This window comes from Pituophis catenifer, unplaced genomic scaffold (assembly GCF_029215685.1).
Source record: "Pituophis catenifer annectens isolate HBS135680 unplaced genomic scaffold, rPitCat1.0.hap2 SCAF_2, whole genome shotgun sequence".
In the NCBI taxonomy this organism is placed as follows: domain Eukaryota; kingdom Metazoa; phylum Chordata; class Lepidosauria; order Squamata; family Colubridae; genus Pituophis; species Pituophis catenifer.
In genome coordinates, this window is record NW_027256882.1 from 182,286,190 (window position 1) to 182,308,636 (window position 22,447).

Genomic DNA, 22,447 nt, shown 5'->3' on the forward strand with positions numbered 1-22,447 from the left:
CTTCTGGCAGAAGATACAGAACAATTAAAACTCGGACCACACGTTTTCTGAATAGTTTTTATCCCAGAGCTATAATTGCACTCAACAATGAACTAAAGGGCCACCATCAGTGAGCTGTTGGACAGTATTACTTGGTCTGTTGTGTGGATGTTTGGGTAGTTTAGGGGTGGGGAATTGTGGTGGGTGGAAGTGTGTTTGGGGATTATGTGTGTGGGACCTGGTCTTTGGGTGTCAAGTAAATTTCATTGTATGTGTATACTGTGTATACTAGTTGCCTCTTGAAAAAGCACCTTTGGGATTATAAGATTACGTTAACAGAATCTTGCAAGACTAAAAGAGTCACCTTTTGGGGAGATGGGCAACAAACAAATTTAATAAATAAATAATAAATTTCTTCCCTCCTCTCCTTTTATTCTCCAGAAAATTAGGGAGGATCCCTTCCAAAATGATTTCCATGCTCTATCTTCTCCTTCTGTGGACTGAAATAGTAATTGGGCAGCCCCTTAGGTGTATGGATCTTTTTTCCATGTGTAAATTATGACCTATTTCTCCTTGGATGTTTTCAAACTGAAGCTGGTTCCTTCATAGTGAAGTGGAGTCTGAAAAATGTGGCATTTTGTTGGCTGACCCAAGTAAACACTCAACTATCTGTAATGTTTTATTTCTTTACAGTGCCCGAGAAACTGTTCAGGTTATAAAATGTATAACTGAGGAAGAAATCACAAATACTTTCCAATGATAGGAACTAAACCAATTAGCTATTTCCCCCAGAGATGCCAAATTTTATGAAAAGCTTTCCTGCTTTTGCCAGAGATTCTTTCTGCCATTGCTTACATAGGTGTTCCAACAAGGCTACTGCTTTAATCTGATTCATCATTTTTAATATGCTCTGTTATTGTATCTGATTGAGATCTAATACAAAAGAGACCATGCCAATTTAAAATCTTATTGGCTGAAGGGAGGCACAATTTGGTAGAGAATTCACTCCCAGCATTTCTCTTTCAGCATTCCTTTGATGTTTGCACCTAGAAATTAATAGGCCTGTTTGCTGATAAAGCCCAGGAAACCAGAAAAGTGGCTTTTTTGAATAGCTCTTTGTCACAGAGAGCCAAACTAGTTTGACCGGTTGGATTAGAGCCTCTGCTATGAGAACCTTGCCAAGAAAGGAGAGATCAAGTACAACTAGGCTATACATGTACTCAGGTGTGTACATTTGCACAAGCACGCAGAATGGTTAACCTCATGTAAGACCTGTAAATAGTATTAATAACTCAGTTGTATAACCTTCTTGTAAATAAACCTCAAAAATTTCTATTATGCTTTTTTAAAATGAGCCTTCTTTAGCAAACGGGGAGAAATATAGAGATTTTTCCTCTTCTTCAGCAGCTTACTGTGTTCCTCTGCCAACAGAAAATGCCAACTCTCTTCGTGTATATTCTGCCACGGGCCCAAAGAAAGGAGGCACATATTGCCAACATGGAATTCCACCTCAAGTACAGCTGCATGGAGAGAAGGTTGAACTATAATCTGCTGTTCTCTTCAATAGCCCAAAATCATAATCACCAAGTCATACATATAATGAATGATACAATGACTAGTTGGTGTCTTGGCTGGCAAGAAATTTGGTTGTTAATTTTATGGAAAGGAAAAAAGACTATAACAGATAATAACTCTATAACAGAGTTGAAAGGGTCCTTAGAGGGCATCTAGTCAAACCCCCTGCACAAGCAGGAAACCCTACTATTCCAGACAAGTGGTTGTCCAGTCTCTTCTTGAAAGTCTCCAGTGATGAAGCATCCACAACTTCTGAAGGCAAGTTGTTCCATTGGTTTGATTGTTCTCACTGTCAGAAATTCTCCTTATTTCTAGGTTGAATCTCTCCTTGTTCAGTTTCCATCCATTATTCCTTGTCTGGCCTTTGGGTGCTTTGGAGAATAGGTTGTCCCTCTCCTTTCTGTGACAGCCCCTCAAATATTGGAACACTGCTATCAAACTATTTACTAAGTCTGCACTACTATTAATCTTGTCACCATTCCAATCACCCATCTCCTCCCACTTATGACCATATGACTGCAACCTAGTTGCTGGTATCCTTACGATTTATATTGACAAATCCTAATATGATTTGATTGCTTATTTCTACCCTATGATTATCATTAAGTGTTGTACCTTATGATTCTTGACGAATGTATCTTTTCTTTTATGTACACTGAGAGCATATGCACCAAGACAAATTCCTTTTGTGTCCAATCACACTTGGCTAATAAAGAATTCTGTTCTGTTCTGTTCTGACTGACTGGTCCTTCTCTTCCCTAGACTAGCCATGTCCAGTTCCTGCAACTATTCATCATATGTTTTAGCCTCCAGTCCCCTAATCATCTTGGTTGCTCTTCTCTGCACTCTTTCTAGAGTCTGAACATCTTTTTTATAGGGTGGTGACCAAAACTGGATGCAGTATTCTAGGTGTCGTCTTACTAAGGCTTTATAGAGCAATATTAGTACCTCACTTGATCTTGATTGTATCTCTTTGTTAATGCAGCCTAGGATTTCATTTGGTTTTTTTGGCTGCTGCAGCACATTGCTGGCTCATATTTAGTTGTTTGTCCACTAGGACTCCAATATTCTTCTTACATTTACTATTAAACTAGGTTTCACCTAATCTGTACATGTATTTTTGGTGCCATTAACATGGTTTAGGGTCCAAGAGAAAAGCACAAGTGTGCAAAAATGCAGTGTTATCCCTGAGGGCAATCCAGATGCTACTGCAAGGGAGTGATTGGAGTGGAGATTGTACCCTCCCTCACAAGGAAGCCTCCAAGGCCAAAGTATATATTAAAGAGCCTTTAAAATCTAGGCATCTAGACAAGAATTCAAAGCAGTTCTCAAGCTTTTTGTTCTGGTTGCCTGGGCTACATATATTAATAAGCATCTTGCTAGTGATAATTTTAGAAATGAAGAGGGGTACTTAGTTTTTGGCAAAAATATCCTTTCCTCTTCTCCCAAGTTGGCTAATGGGTTTCCCCTAAGAAGTGGTTTGGATGTCTAATAAAGGCTTGTCTTTTTTTAAATGGCTTCACTTGTACCATTCTTGCTCTCCCCTCCAAATCCACCCCCCTCAGTTTGGGGCAGTGGGCAGAAAATAGAACCTGTCTCTCACACTGCACTTTGGGATCCCAAAAACAGGTTTATTTTCTTCACTAAAGTCACCATTGGTAGAGCAAATGCCTTCCTGAGATAGGCCTTTCCAGCATGACTATAGTTGCCTCATCATTCATAATGTAGAAGTTATCATGATGGGCAAGCTCAGCTTGGTTATTTGCAGTAAAAATGAATGGTTGCCATCCATCAATGATTGCTTCAAGAGAATGAGACAATGCTGGTGTGTGTGTGTGTGTGTGTGTGTGTGTGTGTGTGTATCTGTTTCCTTTCTTAGACATATCTCTTCAGTGACACCTGCACAGCAAGTCATCCTTATCTTCTTGGGATCAGTGAGTATTGTCAAGGGGCGGTAACTTCTTTTAATTGAATTTTCAAAATCATGCTAATGTTTGCTAACTAGGATGTGCCAAGACAGGATGACCTAGCCTGGCATCCATTTATTTCCAAGCAGATAGAACAAAATCACTGACTCCTCCTAGATGCTTTCTTTATTTTTAGCATAACCTGGGGCGGGATTCCAGATTTAGTTGAAGAATGGAACTGCCGTTGGAGTCCTTCCTCTTGGCTTTCTGCACTGCTTTTGATTGTGAAGAAACGAAGAGAAGCTTCTCTTACATCAGTGGCTGATGCAATAGGTTTGCTCATTTGAGGATACATTTATATATGGGCACTATTACTCATTGTAAATATTCTGCTGATGTATAAAATGTATTCTTTATTAAAAGTCAAGATTCATGGTTTAAAATGCACAGTATGGTTAACAGTTCAAGAAGAACATTTTAATTAAAGGAAAAAATCAAATTGGCAGGCTTCAAAGTGAGTACAGTGTGTCGAATCCTTACTGTAAACTTAGTTTGGTTTTAAGGTGAATGTGAAGAAAGTGTTTTTTTCTTGACAATTTTACACCTCCGCATCTTAGCTGACTAAACTTTTTTTTTAATTGATCAAATGGCATTCTTTCAATAAAACAGCATGTTTGACATCTTTATTGTTCTACCTACTCCAATATGTGATATTCCTCTCCTTTTTTTGCAGTACTTTCAATTCTAAAGAATAAAAAGCAAACCTTTTAGATATTCAGTGTAATTCCTTGGGACAGCAGGTTGTCCTTGATCAGATCTATGTCAAGTCTTTTAAAATTAGATAATCTCTGTAAAATGTGCAGTGCAGGTAATTTTATTTATTCATTTATTTATTTATATCCCACTTTTATTATTTTCACAAATAACTCAAGGCAGTGAACATTCCAACACACCTTCCTTCTCTTACTTTACCCATCAGAACAACCCAGAGAGTGTCCGGCCAAAAGTCACCCAGCCAGCGTTCATGACTGGGGCAGAACTTGAAATCCCAATTTATTTATTTCTAGCCTGGTGACTTAACCACGAGAACCAAACTGGCTCTCAGTTGTTGCATTTCTCTTGGAAATTAGCTAAGGGTCAGACAAAACTCTCTCCTCTCGAAGTATTATGTATTTCTCTTTAATTATGTAGAATTCTTTATTGTCCAAGTGTGATTGAAAACACAAGGAATTTGTCTCCTGTGCATAAGCTCTCAGTGTACATATAAGCAAATGAAAAGGCATGAATCATAAGCATAAAATACAATCATCATAAATCATAAGATACAATACTCAGTAATAGACATAGGATATTAAATAAGCAATCAACATAAATCATAATGGGATATTAAATAAAAGCAATCAACATAAATCATAAGATAAAAACAACAAAGTTATAGTCATAAGATGCTGAGGGAATAGGGAATAGGAAAGATGAAAAGGATAATAGTAATACAGCCCTACTACATGGTTTGACATCCTAGGGCACAAGATAATGTAGTGGGAATTAGTTATTTAGCAGAATGATTGTATGCGGGGGAAAAAACTGTCCTTGTGTACAGTTGTTTTAACATGCAATACCCTATAATCTTATGTCACGAATAAATGCCTTGCCTCTGATCCAGAGCTAGAAGCAGGGGGGCTGGACAAGCCAGTCCCCAAGGTCCACCCTAGCCCAATAACCCCTCCTTACCTTAGCCACGCCCCAGGGGTACTTAAGGGTCAGCCATGCGGCCCTGCTCCAGTTCCAGACTTGTACCTGTAACGATAAGATGTATGATTAATAAACAGTAATTGATTTAACAAGAACCTGTCTATGGAGTTATTGGGCACGATCCTCGAACATAATTAACAATATGGTAGCAGAGGATGGTTCGATAGCCCAATCCTGATACTCCACAGCATGCAAGGAACCACGACAGACAGGGTGAATACCAGAGCATTCACCAAGAGGATGGCAGAACGACCTGCCCAACCCGAAACCACGCAAGGAGAGGCACCCGAGAAGAGCGGCCTACTCCACCACCCATCCACCCCGGCCAGGAGCAACGAGGGGTGGACGAAACACGAAACCTCAAAGGAAGAGATGCACAACCTAAAAGGAAAACTCCTCGAGCTGATAGATTCGTCGCAAAGCAACAACGACCTCATCGCGGAACTCTGAAGCCTGATCAAAGGCTGCGAAGCAGCGAGTGAGGAAGAGGAGGACGAATCCGATTACAGCGAAGGAGACCCGGTAAGGGAAGATTTCCCCCACCAAAAACCCACCGCAAAGGCCGAAGGAGACTTCGCGCCCTTTTCACGGCAGCCATCTTGGAAGACGGCGTCATCAAAGATGGCCGACCATCCACCAATAGACTCCCGAGATTTAAACCCCATGGCGGGAATCGGGGCCTACTCAAAAACTACCGACCAAAAATACTACAAAAAACACAAAAGCCCAAAACCCAAACCTACAGACTCGCCTACCGAGCCCGAGGTCAATAAAGCCATCGAGCTAATCGCCGCGGCCCTAGGGGACAAGGTGAAAATACCGACCATACACCCCGGTGCCAGGCCGAAAAGCAAAAGGGACCCCAGCGCGACGAGGGCCGGCACCGACACCCACCCTGGGAAGGCAGCCACCATCGCGTGGACCCAGGACCACCCAGAGCCCCTAAGGGACCTACCCACAAAAACGGGACACCAAGGGCGATGGGACTACTCACCGGACCGACGACCGGGACCAGATCCGTGGACCGCGAGGCCATCCGCCGGACCACGACTTCCGGTTGGTGACTCGAGGTGTCATGGCGTGGTGAGAGTGATCGCTCTCTCCCACTGCCACTTAACGCAACGTTTTGGGGACCGTTCGAGGCGTGGAAGCCTGGAGGGCTTCGCGGACATTAGTGGGGCTTCGGTGAGCTGAGTGGTGGAGCACAAACCCACCCGGCGCGACCGATTCCCACTGTCAAGCTAACGGGGCGCGTCTGCCTCTTAATGGCAGACCTGAAGTCACGATAACCAACAAGAGAGGAAGCAAAAATTCCGGGAAAGAGAGGCGAGTGCACCAGTGACCACTTTCTTCAGAGCGCGCTTGAGATCGGAAGATAAAGCCTCGCCAGCCGGGTCTGAGTGGAAAAAAGCGGCGATTGAAAGAAGGAGGAGGATTGACAGCTAAAAAGATCGCAGACAGGCTGGCAAGAAGGAGGAGGAAAGATCGGCAAGCGGACCAGCGGCACTACCTTTTTGGATTTAATTTGCTGCATAGATCGAGCGCTGAGGACGTGGGGAAGAGATTCTGCTGACTGGAGAGGAGAACGACCGGAAACTTAGGACCGGAAGTGCAACCATACTTGATACCAACGAGAAGAACAACGAAGAGCTAGAGAGGAAAGAAGGAACACCAGGAAGAGAACAACGGAATAATTAAACTTATTTTTACAAGGAGACTTTGAAGAAGCGAGAAGCAGAAGGGTGATATTAAATTAATGTACTTTCCTGCATAGACTCTAATAAGTGTGGTACTCGAAGGGACTAAGAAGACCTGAATTTAAATCTATATTAATATATATTGTCATTACTTCAAAAATAGTTTAAAACTATAATATATACATATTTATTCTTCTTTTTTTTTCTCTTCACATTTAAAGTACTTGAAATATTTATATAAGTATTTAAATCTATTTAAAGCACCTATATATTTAAAGTATTAAAAGTAGTAATATAATATAGCTAATTAATTTATTTAAATACCTGTATAGACATATTAGAACCTACTATTTTCTATTTACTTACTTATCTATATTCCCATTTATATATATATCTATTTAATTATCTACTTATTTATATATCTATTACTTACTTACTTATTTATTGTTGTGCGTATAGAGTGATTATTGATTGATTATTGTGTTTAATACTATTAAGAATCAATTTTATAAAATAGTGATTTAATTTATAACATCAATTAATTAAGTGCTTATTGATCGGGATTAGTCAACAAAGTTAAGTAGTGGGCAGCATAGTGGAGAAAAGGTCGATTATACCATTTCTACTTGTCTTGTAAATTCCTTTAGAACTGTTAAACTAAGCAAGGGAAGTTAATTAGTGGATGACGGTTTGGAGGAATATAGAAAGGATAGTCAAAGAACAGGCGAAAGTGCTCAGGGAGATGACAAGTTTTGCATCCACTGTGGCAAAAACAGGAAAGAAAGTAATCTCTAGCGTTTCAAGTCCCACAATTATAATGTCGTCCCCTGCAACCCCAAAATCGATGGAAGGGCTACCAAAAATTGAGAAAGCATCAGTGATTCCAACAATGCAAGCGATGCAGGCATCACTAGCAATGATTCAAGAGACAATGCTCTTAATGCAAGAGAAAATGTCTAATAATCACCAGGAAATGAAAATAGACATACAAGGCATTGATCAGAAAATGGGCGACATACAACAAGCCATTTTAAAGAACGAACAGAGAATACAAAAAATAGAATCTAAGGTGGAACAACAAGAGAAAGATTTAGAGACAGTAGATCAAAAATTAATGGCCCAGAATAGGGATCTGGAGGAATCTATTATGCAGTTGGAAATTTATTTATTTATTTATTTATTTATTATATTTCTATACCGCCTTTCTCCCGTAGGACTCAAGGCGGTGTACAGTCAAGAAAAATATAGACACACAAACATCATATAATTGCTAATTAAAATTGTTACTTAGTTTGGTCAATTAAATAAAACCCAGAATTAGATAACATTTAAAAAATCATTCGCATGTTTGTATGTTTAGCCCTGCCTGTTGGAACATCAGGGTCTTGAGAGCACGGCGGAAAGCACGGAGATCAGGGATATTCCGTATCTCCGGGGGCAGTTCATTCCAAAGGGTTGGAGCCCCCACAGAGAAGGCCCTCCCCCTGGGAGTCACCAGTCGACATAATTTGACTGACGGTACCCTGAGTAGTCCCTCCCTGTGAGAACGAACTGGTCGGTGGGAGGCTATTGGTGGCAAAAGACGGTCTCGTAGGTACCCAGGTCCTAAGCCATGGAGCGCTTTAAAGGTGATAACTAACACCTTGAATCACACCCGGAAGACCACCGGGAGCCAGTGCAGCTCGCGTAGGAGAGGTGTTACATGGGCGTAACGAGCTGCGCCCATAATCACCCGCGCGGCTACGTTCTGGACCAGTTGGAGCCTCCGGGTGCTTTTCAAGGGGAGCCCCATGTAGAGAGCATTACAGTAGTCCATACGGGAGGTAACTAGGGCATGAGTGAAATGGACAAGGAAATGGACAAGGCCTCTTTCTATCTGCATTTTCAAAATGTTACAGAAGACAAGGACGAAAACTTAGGCCAAGTAATGGTTGAATTAATAGCGGAGGTGCTCCAACAGGATCCAAACGATATAATAAAAGAGTTGGATGAGGTGTATAGAATACAGACGAACTACGCCCGACGGAACAAACTACCCAGAGAGGTACATATAAGGTTCGCACGAAAGAAAGTTAAGGATCTCTTTTATAAAATGGTAAAAGAAGAACCAATTAATTATAAGGAAAAGGAGGTGATTGTCCTGAAGCAAGTGCCGAGGAGGGTAAGAGAACAACGAAGAGACTACAGATTCCTAGCCACACAGTTGAACAAAAGGAATATACTTTTTAGATGGACCTTGCCGGAGGGCATGCTGATTACTTGGCAAGGGAGAAGAATTAAAATTAATAGTCTGGTGGAGGCCCAAGAATTCCTGGACCAACTGAGAGGGTCAGAAGACGAACAAAGTAGCAAAGAGGAGCTGGAAGCTGTTATCACAGAAGAAGAACTCACCCAAAGAAGATCCCAAGAAGAGGTCCCGACAGGGAAAGAGAGCCTAGAGGAGAAAGAAAAGGAAGAGAAAGAAAGTAGAGAAGCAGGGAAAAAACAAAGACCTCAAAGAGCAGTTCGAGCCAATACTAACCTCAAATTCAAGTAAATCAACACAAGGCAAAAAGGATGGACGATTGGAAAATCCTATCGATCAATGTAAATGGACTTAACGATCATAAAAAAAGAAAAACCTTCTTTAACAAATTAGTCATACAAAATGCGGACATAGTCTGTCTTCAGGAGGTACACATTAAACAAGAACATATAAAATATTTGGAACATAAAAAATTGGGGAATCTTTATACCTCTTTAGCCATGAAGAAAAAGAGAGGGGTGGCACTATATATCAGAAAAGAGATGAAGACAGAACTGAAATACGCAGACCCCAAAGGTAGATTACTAATTGTTGAAATTGAGAGGGGCAATTCGGCAATATTAATAGCAGCGATCTATGCCCCAAACAAAAATTTGAAAGAGTTTTATAACAAAACAAGAGAAATAATAAGAGGATTGGATAACAACAATATTTGCATTATCGGGGATTTCAACGGAGTGGCTGATGCGCACAAAGATCACAAAAGACCCAGAGGTCAAAAGAAAATAAGGAAAAATTTACCAAAAACCTTCTTTGACTTAGTGGATGAACTAAACCTTGTAGATATCTGGCGAACACTACATCCCAATAAGAGACAATATACTTTTTATTCTAACCCCAACAAATCATGGTCTAGAATAGACATGATGTGGGTAAGCAGGAACTTGGGTATGGACATTGTGTCAGCGGAAATCTTACCCAATACCTGGGCTGACCATAATCCACTAGAAATCAGATGGAAAAGTAGATATAAGAGAAAAAACACAAGATGGAGAATGAATACACAATTTTTGCGAGACAAAAAAAACATTGATAAAGTCAAGAGGGAGTTAGAAAGCTTTTTTGAAGAAAATGAAAAAGAACCAATGGACCGGGGGATAATCTGGGATACGATGAAGGCCTATTTAAGAGGCCTAATGATATCATATGGAGCATACAGAAATAAAGAGAGGAGAGAAACTCAAAGAATACTGCTAGAAGAACTGGCAAAGGCAGAGAAAGAGGCGCAACAAAACCCTGATAATGAAATAACAAAAGAAAACTGGATGAACATTCGTCATAAACTAAATATAATAGATCAAGAAAAATTAGCATATAACATCAAGAGAACAAAACAATATTATTTCGAGAATGCCAATAAGCCAGGAAGGTGGTTATCCTACAGAATTAAAAAAGAGAGAGAGAAAGGAATTATTCTCCAACTAGAAGACACCGAAGGCCATACCACAACTAAGGAAGAAGAAAAATTGGAAATAGCACGCGAATTCTATGCGTCTTTATATAAAGAAGAAGATATACCCAAAGAGAAAGTAAAACAATATTTATTGGAGGAGGGAATGCCACAGATCGGAGAGGAGGAAAAAGAGATGTTGAACAAAGAGATCACATTAACAGAGTTAAAGACTGCAATTGCCAAATTGAAGAAGAACAAATCTCCAGGCCCGGATGGATTCCCAGGGGAATTATACAAAAATTTAGAATTAGAGGACATTTTACTCCCAAGAATGCTCCAAATTTTTAATGAGGCCTTAACGAAAAATAAAATACCAGAATCTTGGAGAGAGGCCTATATTACACTCCTACCAAAAGAAGGATCGGATACCAAATTGATACAGAATTATAGGCCAATTTCACTTCTCAATATTGACTATAAAATATATATGAACATATTAGCGGAAAGACTAAAAAGAATTCTTAATAAAATAATACATAGCGATCAGAATGGATTCCTCCCAGGGAGGCAAATTAGGAATAATACAAGGATGATTCTGGATGTGATAGAATATTACGAGGAACACCCGGATAAAGAGGTGGCATTAGTTTTTCTAGACGCACAGAAGGCCTTCGACAATTTGAATTGGGAGTTTATAAAGCAACAACTGAACATAATGGGATTTGGACAAAATTTTACAAATACAATAAACACAATTTATGAGAAGCAAAGGGCCAATATTTTAGTAAACGGTGAACTCACTAAAACATTTCAGATCAGTAAAGGAGTAAGACAGGGATGCCCAATGTCACCACTCCTGTATATATTGGCACTAGAAGTGCTATTGAAGAAGATTAGAGAGAGTGAACAAATCAAAGGGCTTAAAATCAGGAAGGAAACATATAAAGTTCAAGCGTTTGCGGACGATGTTGTTCTAATTATGGAAGAACCGGTGGAAACAGGTATACAAGTATTGGAAACACTCGATAAATATGGAGAAGTAGCAGGACTCAAATTAAATAAATCTAAAACTAAAATGCTCACCAAAAACATGACGAAAAACCAGAAAGAAGCCCTGGAGGAATCTATGGGAATCCAAATTGTGAAAAAAGTTAAATATTTAGGAGTATGGATCTCAACAAAATACCTGGCCCTCAAAGAGGACAATTATGTCCCCTTGGTAAAAAGCATAAAACAAGATTTAGAGAAGTGGGGGAAGTTGCAAATTTCCTTCCTTGGGAGGATAGCGACAATTAAAATGAGCATTCTACCCAAATTGTTGTACCTGTTCCAAACAGCGCCAATTAAATTAGATAAAAAACTTTTCAGTGAACTTAATGTTACTATTAGGAAGTTTATTTGGGGAGGAAAAAAACCAAGAATAGCAATTAGGAGCTTACAAGATAAAAAAAATAGAGGAGGGCTCGGATTACCAATATGGGAAACATATCACAAAGCAGCAATTCTTGTTTGGTTAAAAGAATGGGCGACATTAGCAAACAAAAGAATCCTAACACTAGAAGGGCACGATCTCCAGATGGGCTGGCATGCTTATTTATGGGAAACGGGGAAAAAAACCAAAACATATTTCAACAAACATAAATTGAGGGACATATTGAAGTCAACGTGGGAAGAAATAAGACGAAAACATTACACCAAAATTCCCAGCTGGCTCTCAACCATGGAGGCGATAATTTACCCGAATGTCCTGGACCATGGTAAAACTGTAAAATATAAAGAAATCCTAGATGAGGCAGGGAACCTCAAAACATTAGAACAATTAAAAGAACAAGGCACTTTTGTTGAATGGTGGACATACACACAGATAAAATCAAGATACAAAAAAGATAAAGAACAATACGGCATAGAAATGGGAAGTAAAGATTTTGATAAAATTTGGATGGGCACAGATAATAAATTATTAGCCAAAATGTACAATTACTTAGTGGAATATGACCTGATGGAAGAAGTGGTTAAAGGCCCAATGCTAGCATGGGCCAAAAATATTGGGAAAAATATAAATCTGGAAGAATGGGATCAAATATGGAACAACAATATAAAACTCACCAAGGCAACTACTTACAAGGAGAACCAGTATAAGATGATTTATAGGTGGCACCTAGCACCAGCTAGGATTGCCAAGATTTACCCTAACTCAAATCCAAAATGTTGGAAGTGTGGACACCAGCAAGGTACTTTTTACCACTGCTGGTGGACCTGCTCTCAAGCAAAAAAGTATTGGAAGATGATTTGCAATTGGCTTTCAGAAATAATAGGTGAAACCTTTGAATTAGATCCTAAAATACTTCTCCTGGGAATTCTTAAGACGGAAATGGCAAAAAAGAAGAAATACTTGGCAGTGCATATAATAACAGCAGCAAGAATCGCTTTCGCTCAACAATGGAAAGAGAAAAAAATACCAACTAAGGAACAAGTAATCGGCAAAATAATGGATTGTGCCGAGATGAATAAACTAACATTAGAAATCAATGACAGAGAAGATTCAGATTATTACAGCGTATGGGATAAGTGGTACGGGTGGTTAGAGAAGAGGAAATTGAAATAAAAAGGAAAGAGACCAGAGCAAGTACAAGAAATAGTAAAATGAAATAGTAAGAGAAGATGTACTGTGGATGGTAGGAAATACAATAAGGCAAGGAAAGGTTACATGGGTAAGCAAAAGATATAATTTATGTATTTACTAATTCATTGTTAAAGATTATTATAAATATATATACTAAAAATGATATGAGACCACAATTTTTTTTTTCTTAATTTATTTATTTATTTTTTTATTACCATGTAACTGGTTTGCAAAGATTATCTATTTATGCATAATATGTAATCTGTATTTATTTCTTTTTCCATACTATGTAACCGGATGGCTAAAAATTGTACTATTATAACTTCTTACAATAAAATATTAAAAAAAAAGAAAAGAAAAGAAAATACCGACCATACACCCCGGTGCCAGGCCGAAAAGCAAAAGGGACCCCAGCGCGACGAGGGCCGGCACCGACACCCACCCTGGGAAGGCAGCCACCATCGCATGGACCCAGGACCACCCAGAGCCCCTAAGGGACCTACCCACAAAAACGGGACACCAAGGGCGATGGGACTACTCACTGGACCGATGACCGGGACCAGATCCGTGGACCGCGAGGCCATCCGCTGGCAGGGGACATCCATCGGCGGGCAGGGGGCTCGGCCCGACACCCACAGGCGGCATCCGCACAAGACCGGGCCACCCGGGACCATTCGCGGCCCCAACGGGACTCCCAGCGTCCACCGGCGATCCTCACCGCTTCCCGAGACTTCAGGCGATGATCCGCGACGATCCCGAGCAGAGAAGGCCGACCGGAGAGGAACTGAAGGCCCATCCGGAAGATTGGGGCCTTCACCCGGGAGCAGCATGGACGAGCTCCTCACTCCACGGCGACTGGGGAGAAATGAATCTCACGCATGCGCAGCACGCCCCTGTAAGAGAAACGGAACAGGACATAGAGCTACACCGACGCAGGCACATAGAGACAAGTCAGTTCAGACTTGCCACAGTCGTTCCTCTGCCTTATTGCGAGTATCCTTACGTGAGAAACCATGGACAGCGACATAATGTGAGTAATTTAACTTACAATTCAGGGACTTTGCCCAGTGACTTTCCCAAACTGAGGCTAGATGGGGAGAATTTCCTGGACTGGAATCAACAACTCCAGGCCACCCTGCTTAAGGAAGACCTATTATCTATGGTTACAGACCCCCCAGAAAAACCCTGGACTTTTGAATTAGATTGCATTCATCACAAAGCTTACTGTATTGTCATTGCCAGCATTACCCCCAGCATTTACCCCAGTATTAGACACCACCTGACTGCGTTAGAAATAATACAGAGAATGCACAAATTGTTTTACTGCCAAAGCGTTGCCAGCACCACCAGGCTGTCCAGGGAATTTTATGCCACCAAACTCAAGGCAGGGACACCCATGAGCGAGCATTTACTATCCCTAAATAATACTAGGGCCCAGCTGACACAAAGGGGGGAGGTCATAAGCGAGAGGACCATGATAAGTATCATAGTAAATTCCCTAGACCCCAGTTGGGACACCTTCATTACGCAGATAGACAACCTAGGGACAGGGAGGCTCTCACTGGACTTACTAACAAGCAAACTAATATCAGAGGATTGCATCAGAAAGGACCGCTCCCTAAGCCGCAGGGAGCAAAGACCTAGCAGAAAGGTTGAGCCTAGGGCAGGAGCCACAGCAACACAGAGGGTTATATATGTGGGTCAAGAAACCATTACAAAAGGGACTGTCCTAAAAATACAGGAGACAGGACACACAGAAGAGATAGGCCAGAGCAAAGAGCAAGACATACCAGCGGGCGCTCACCAGAGACCAGACACAGGCGTAGGGATTCCCCTAGCCCTAGGGACAGGAGAGACCACAGGGACAGTTCCAGGGAGAGCCACACTGGATCACTGTATGGCATAGGGGATCAAGAACGACACATAGGTCAGGACAAAGAGGAAGGCACATGTCTACTGGACTCAGGAGCCACAAACCACACCACACATGACCGCAATCTACTAACCTCTTTTACAGGAGAAAGCTTTGTAGTGAAAGTGGCTAACCAGAATAACGTGCAAGTAACAGGCAAAGGTAACGCATACGTGCCAGGAATAGGTGTGGTACAGGGAGTACTCCTAGTGCCAAACATACCATATAATATCCTTGCCACCCTAAAACTGAGCAAGGATAACAATGTCGAGGTGATTTTCAAAGAAGGAAAGGCACAGGTAACCAGAGGGGGTAAAAGGATAGGGAAAGTAGTAGTCAGTGGGGAACTACCATTCTTCCACCCAACCAAGGACAAACAGCCAGAAGTAAACAATCACCGAGGGGTTAGACCCAATAGCACAGGCAACGCAAGTAAGGAAGTAGAGGGGGTTAAGCACACACACACCACCGATGAACCCAGTGAACAGGGGGCACCCAGGAAGGAGAAACCAGCGATAGGAAAACCGATGCATGACAACTGTGCCCACCTATTACACAGAAAACTAGGACACATTAGTTTTCCCGTAGTGCAGAAAATGTTGGAATGTTCTGAAGGTATAAAAATAAAGGATTGTGAGAACTATCTCGAGTGTTCTATTTGTAAGGGCTCCAAATTAAAAACCAAACCAAGACCCAAGAAGTCAGTACGCACAACTAATTCGATATTTCAACTTGTACATATGGACCTAGTGGGGCCACTAAGGCCCTCCATCAAGTACAGGAAAAGGTACTTCCTGACCATAGTGGATGACTTCAGCCGCTATGGCTTCGTGTACACCCTAAAACACAAAAATGAGGTATTCCAAAAATTTAAGGAATTCTATGCGAGGGTAGAGACACAGCACAACACCAAAATCAGGCAAATAATGACAGATCGAGGGTCTGAATTCTTATCAAGCGACTTCTCGCGATGGCTAAAAGCACGCGGGATGGTCCATTACACGACTTCTCCATTTTCCGCCTTTCAAAATGGCGTGGCAGAACGAAAAAACGGAACGCTACAGACCATGATGAGGTGCGCGCTGGATGATGCTGGCCTAGGGCAGCATTTCTGGTCCGAAGCACTCATTTATTCGAATTATACCCTAAATAGACTATGGTCCAGCGTACTGAATAAAACTCCATACGAATTAATGTACCAAAGGAAACCACAGGTGTCACACTTACACATATTCGGGGTCACAGCAGATGTGCACATCCCCAAGCAACTCAGGCGTAAGGGGGACAGGGTATCCAGGAGGCTGAGGTTCATGGGCTATGAACCGGGGACGAAGGGATACAGGTTCATAGACAACAGCAACAATTTCGTAATATCACGAACAGCTGTTTTTCACGAAAACGCTAACTGGTCCAAAATACACCTCAACGAGGTGTCCCTTAACGAGGACGGACCAGGGGATAATCAAAGGGAAATAAAACACCAAGCAGGAAGGGGCACTGAACAGGGAAAGAACAAACCCAAGGGACAGGAAATACCAGTGAAGGGATGGAAGGAAAACCACCCACACATTAAAGTAGACTCACTCACTGAGAGAGAAGCTAGGTACATGCATGACACAGAGACACCTCCTGGCAGACCAGTCAGGGCAAACAGGGGCAAAAGGCCAGAAAGGTTAGGGGACTACATACTATCCCTACACACTAACCAACTAACCCCCAACACATATGAGGACGTACTGGGGTTACTGGATGAGGAAAGAGAGAAATGGGAACAAGCCATGGAAAGGGAAATGGACAGCCTGAGGGAACTAAACGTATACACTCCCTCTGAAGTCCCAACAGGAAAGACAACCATAGGCACTAGGTGGGTCTACAAGGTTAAAACACTAGAGGGAAACAAGGCGCTCTACAAAGCAAGACTGGTGGCACAGGGGTTCGCCCAGAAATACCCTGATGACTACACGGAAACGTACTCCCCCACAGTCAGGGCCGAGAGCGTGAAGTGTGCACTCGTAATCGCATCACTGCTAGGGTTAGAAGTGCACCAATTCGACGTGCAAACCGCTTACCTGCACGCTGAGCTCGACAAGGAGATATATGTGAGAGCGCCACCCAGCCAAAGCACCAAAAAGGGAGAAACCTGGATTTTAAACCGAAGCTTGTACGGACTCAAACAATCAGGGAAACGTTGGTATGAGTGCCTATCCAAGACATTGAAATCCATGGGATTCTCAGCCACTTCAGCCGACAACTGCTTCTTCACCAAGAAGTCAGACAACTCCCTCGAATATGTTTTGATATACGTAGACGATATATTGTATATCGGTGATCAAGCCAGCAAATGTAATAACTTCGCCAATGAGCTGGGAAAACATTTTACACTAAAGGTATTGGGCAAGGTAGACAAATACTTGGGGGTGCAGATCACGAAAACAAGGGTTTTCAACTGTCACAGAAGGATAAAATCTTGGAACTAATACATAAATGCAACATGACAAGCGCCAAGGGGTGTGAAACGCCAATGCAACCAGATTTCTTGAAGGACATGTATAATGAGGCTGAGGCGTTCAAAGACAACACATTATACAGATCCACCATAGGCTCCCTTCTATACATTGCAAACTGGACCAGGCCAGACATCGCTCTGCCAGTTAACTTGCTGTCAAGACGTGGGTAAGCCCACTGTGTACCACTGGGAGGCCATCAAAAGGGTATTAAGGTATCTAAAGCAAACTCCCGAGGCTTGCCTGTCATTAGAGCCCGAGAACGCCACAACACCCACACTCACGTGCTATGCTGACGCTGACTGGGCTGGGGACGTAAAGTGCAGAAGGAGCACTTTGGGTTACATATTTTTTCTAAACAACAGCCCAGTTCATTGGTATACAGGCAAGCAAGACTTAGTAGCCACATCCACCACGGAGGCCGAATATATCTGCTTGTCCAAAGCCGCCAACAACCTGGTCTGGTTTGATGACCTGCTCGCTGACATATGGGCCGAGCCAAACTACCCCATCATCATGCACGAGGACAATAAAGCTGCCATGGAAATATCTAAGGCCGAAGCGGTGGGTCAAAGGTCGAGGCATATCGACATAAAGTACAAGCACGTTAGGCAGTTCGCGAACATAGGATTTGTGAAGGTTATACACTGTGACACGGAAGAGCAAACAGCAGACATTCTAACAAAACCATTGCAAAATAAACAGCACACGTATCTCACATCAAAATTAGGCGTTCTACTGAAAAGGACACCTCAGGTACACACCACACAAAAATATCTCGGCCAGGCATTTAGAGGGGGTTTTGTCACGAATAAATGCCTTGCCTCTGATCCAGAGCTAGAAGCAGGGGGGCTGGACAAGCCAGTCCCCAAGGTCCACCCTAGCCCAATAACCCCTCCTTACCTTAGCCACGCCCCAGGGGTACTTAAGGGTCAGCCATGCGGCCCTGCTCCAGTTCCAGACTTGTACCTGTAACGATAAGATGTATGATTAATAAACAGTAATTGATTTAACAAGAACCTGTCTATGGAGTTATTGGGCACGATCCTCGAACATAATTAACATCTTATCTTGTATATTGAAGGAAGGAATTGAAACAGTTTATGTCCAGGACGTGAGGGGTCTGTAGATATTTTCACAGCGCTCCTTGTGGCTTGTTCAGTATACAGATCTTCAGTGGAAGAAAGGCTGGTTGCAATTCTTTTTTCTGCAGTCCTAACTATCCGTTGGAGTCTGTGTCTGTCTTGTTTGGTTGCTGTGCCAAACCAGACAGTTATAGAGGTACAAATGACAGACTCAATAATTCCTGAGCTTTCTGAGTTGGTGCATGAAGAACAGTCTTTGTTGTGCTTTTTTATGACTTTTTTTTGTTAGGTGTCCATTTTAAGTCCTTATAGAACCTAGAAACTTGAAGGTCTCTACTGTTGATACCATGTTGTCTAGTATTATAAGAGGTGGTAGAATAGGAGGGCTTCTCCAAAAATCTACTACCATCTCTACAGTTTTGAGTGTGTTCAGTTCAAGATTGTTCCGACTGTACCACAGGGAAAATTATTTAACTCTCCATCTACATGCAGATTCATCATCATCTCAAATGAGACCTATTGTATCATCTGCAAACTTCAATACTTTAACAGAGGGATCCTTTGAGATGCAGACATTGGTGTAGAGAGAAAAAGGTAATGGAGAGAGGGGGGCACCTGTGCTAATTGTACAGCTATCTGCTGTGATTTTGCCTAGCATCACCTGCTGCTTGCTGTCTGTTAAACAGTTTATAATCCACTTACAAGTGTAGTCATGCACAGCTAGCTGAGTCAGTTTAGTGAGAAGAATATCTGGAATGATAAAATTGAATGCTGAGCTGAAATCTACAAAAAGGGCCTTTGCATAGGTCCTTAGAGATTCAAGATGTTATAAGATGTAGTGCAGTGCTATGTTAACAGCATCACCTGCTGATCTATTTGCTCAGTAGGCAAATTACAAGGGGTCTAATAGGGGATTTCTAATGGTTTTCAGATGGGCCAGCATTAACCTTTCGAAGATTTTCGTAACTATGGATGTCAGAGCAACCAGTCTATAGTTGTTCAGCTCCTTGATGGAGAGTTTCTTAGACACTGGGATGATAGTAGAGTGTTTGAAGCAAGAAGGAACACATCTCCAGTGATTTATTAAAGTGAGTGAAGAGCCAATTGATCAGCACAAACTTTCTAGCAAGAAGGAATTGTCTGGGCCTGGTGCTTTTCTAGGCTTTTGTCTGATAAATAGACCTCACTCATCTTTTTCTGTGATCACCAGAGGTGGGGGAGTCAGTTATAGGAGATGTTGGTGAGATATTTCATATTTAATGATAGAAATTCTTTAAAAGCAGCTAGTTAGTAAAATCAACATGCACTAATAAATTTGCCATCTTTCCAAACCCCTAACCTTACTTTGGGTACTGAATAATCATCCAAAATAGCTGAATAAAGATAATGTGACATTGTGGATCAGGGATAATTAAATGCTCTGCATGTGTGGATATATTCTCTAGTTAGATATCATGGCAGAAAGCCCAGAGTTGATTGTGCAAATGAAGCTGTTTGATTATTACCAAAGATATCTTCTTGCTTTATTTACAATTGTTATCTGCTGCTACCGACTACTGTACTGGAATTCACTATCCAACATGTGTAGTTGTCATAGGGCTGTGAGACAAATCCAAGTGTATGCTGCTCCAGGATAAGCATTTTAAACCTTGAAATACTATAAGTGAGTCTGCTGACTTTAAAATCTGAGAGATGATGATTCAACCAAGATGTCTCAAACCAAGATAGTTATCTTAGAAGAAACTGGGACTGAAAGCTGAGAATTGGATAACCATTTGTCTGAAGTGGTATAGGGTTTCCTGCCTAAGCAGGGGATTGGACTACAAGACCTCCAAGGTCCCTTCCAACTCTGTTATTCTATTCTATTGTAATTCCACTAAATTTTGATCTTTTGAGCTGTCTCATGTTAAGTGACAATCACAGTATGTGTTGAGCAATGAAGACTTTTGTCATGCACAGTTTTAGATCTAAATGAGAAAAAAAAATGTATGTACACCATTGAGTTGAATGGGATTATAAATCTTGGAATTGATCCTTATGCAGGGATTCCTATCAAAGGAAGCACTATGATGCTAACAGGCGTACTTTTTCTTTTAAGACATCCCCTGCCAACAAGAAAGGCAAGAGAGGATGTGGGTGAGGTAGGTAAGCACATCTGTGTCTCTGTCTTGCTTATCTTGGATATCATGTCTGAATATGGCTTCTGTTTGCAAGTTCTAGAATGAGCATTAGCATTCTTCTCTGGCCTCGAGCTTCACTAGAGATATCCATTTCCCTCCCTTAGATGGCCTCCGCAAACGACACCCGACAGATGCCCAAGGATGCTGCTGACCAAAACTTTGATTACATGTTCAAGCTTTTGATCATTGGCAACAGCAGCGTAGGCAAGACATCGTTTCTCTTCCGATACGCTGATGATTCCTTTACTTCAGACTTTGTTAGTACTGTTGGCATCGATTTCAAGGTGAAGACTGTCTACAGGAATGAAAAAAGAGTCAAACTGCAGATTTGGGTAAGATATTTTACTGTTCATGGGAAGCAGAGTATAGGAACTGAAAACAAAAGTTGGTAGAGCTCTAGATCAGGCAACCAGTCTGTGCCTGAGTAATTCAAGGACTGCAAATGGGCATACATGGCTTTCTTTGGTTAAATCTTAAGAGAGAGAAGGGGTAGTAGAGATAATGAAAACATGCATTCTTAATTAAAGGAGACAGTGTTCTAGTTACCTGCTGCCTTTCTGAGCTTTTGGGAGGGGTTGCATTGATATAATCATTACATATCCCCTTACATTTCAGCATCCTTAAGAATTTTTCCCCTTGCATGAAAAGGGAGAGTATAGTACTCATTTAGTATAAAATTATGTTCTGTGCTCTGGCTGATTCATGACATATCAATTATGGGCGAACATGCATGTTTCAGCAGTGAGGGAGATTTCCTAAGAACTGAAACTGAAGAAAATATATCCAAAGCAATTGGAATCCTCTGTTCTCCTTCCCAGGATGTTGCTTTTATTGATTTAGAATCAGCCTTTGATTGCAGGGAAGCAGGAATAAGCCTGCATGAATTTCTGTACTAGAAATTCTAAATTGCGCATTAATTGATCACTGACCTGCCTTCTCTGATGTCTTCTCATTTATAGACCAGAGAAATGCTTTGGATATAGCATTACTTAGATTTCAGTAAAGCATTCGACACAGTAGTCTACAACCGACTTCTTGGTAAGCTAGAAAAATGTGGAATAGACAACATCACCATCAGATGGATTTGTAGCTGGCTGACAAACCATACTCAATGAGTAGTTTTTAATGGTACTACATGGAGGGAAGTAAGCAGTGGAGTACCACAAGCAGGGGTGAAATTCAGCAGGTTCTGACAGTTTCTGGAGAACCAGTAGCGCAAATTTTGAGTAGTTCAGAGAACTGGCAAATACCACCTCTGGCTGGCCCCAGAGTGGGGAGGGAATGGGGATTTTGCAGTATCCTTCCCCTGGAGTAGGATGGGAATGGAGATTTTGCAGTATCCTTCCCCTGGAGTGGGGTGGAAATGGAGATTTTGCAGTATCCTTTCCCTGCCACGCCCACAAAGCCACACCACGCCCATAGAATCGGTAGTAAAAAAAATTGAATTGCACCATTGACCACAAGGTTCCCTCTTAAGACCAGTACTCTTCAATATCTTCATAAATGACTTAGATGAGGGATGAGGGGAATTTATC

General features: G+C 41.6%; 1 protein-coding gene across 2 annotated transcripts in view; it reads left to right on the forward strand.

Annotated features, from left to right (window-relative positions):
• Window positions 1-22,447, forward strand: part of RAB3D (RAB3D, member RAS oncogene family) — a 51,845-nt gene that overhangs the window by 8,885 nt on the left and 20,513 nt on the right. The window contains exons 2-3 of one of the 2 annotated variants that reach the window (XM_070935275.1): window positions 19,225-19,326; window positions 21,017-21,244. In XM_070935275.1, coding sequence (XP_070791376.1) covers window positions 21,017-21,244 — 228 coding nt within the window. In that variant the 5' untranslated portion in view covers window positions 19,225-19,326. The remainder of the gene's footprint in view (window positions 1-19,224; window positions 19,327-21,016; window positions 21,245-22,447) is intronic. The other variant, XM_070935274.1, reaches the window with a different exon arrangement.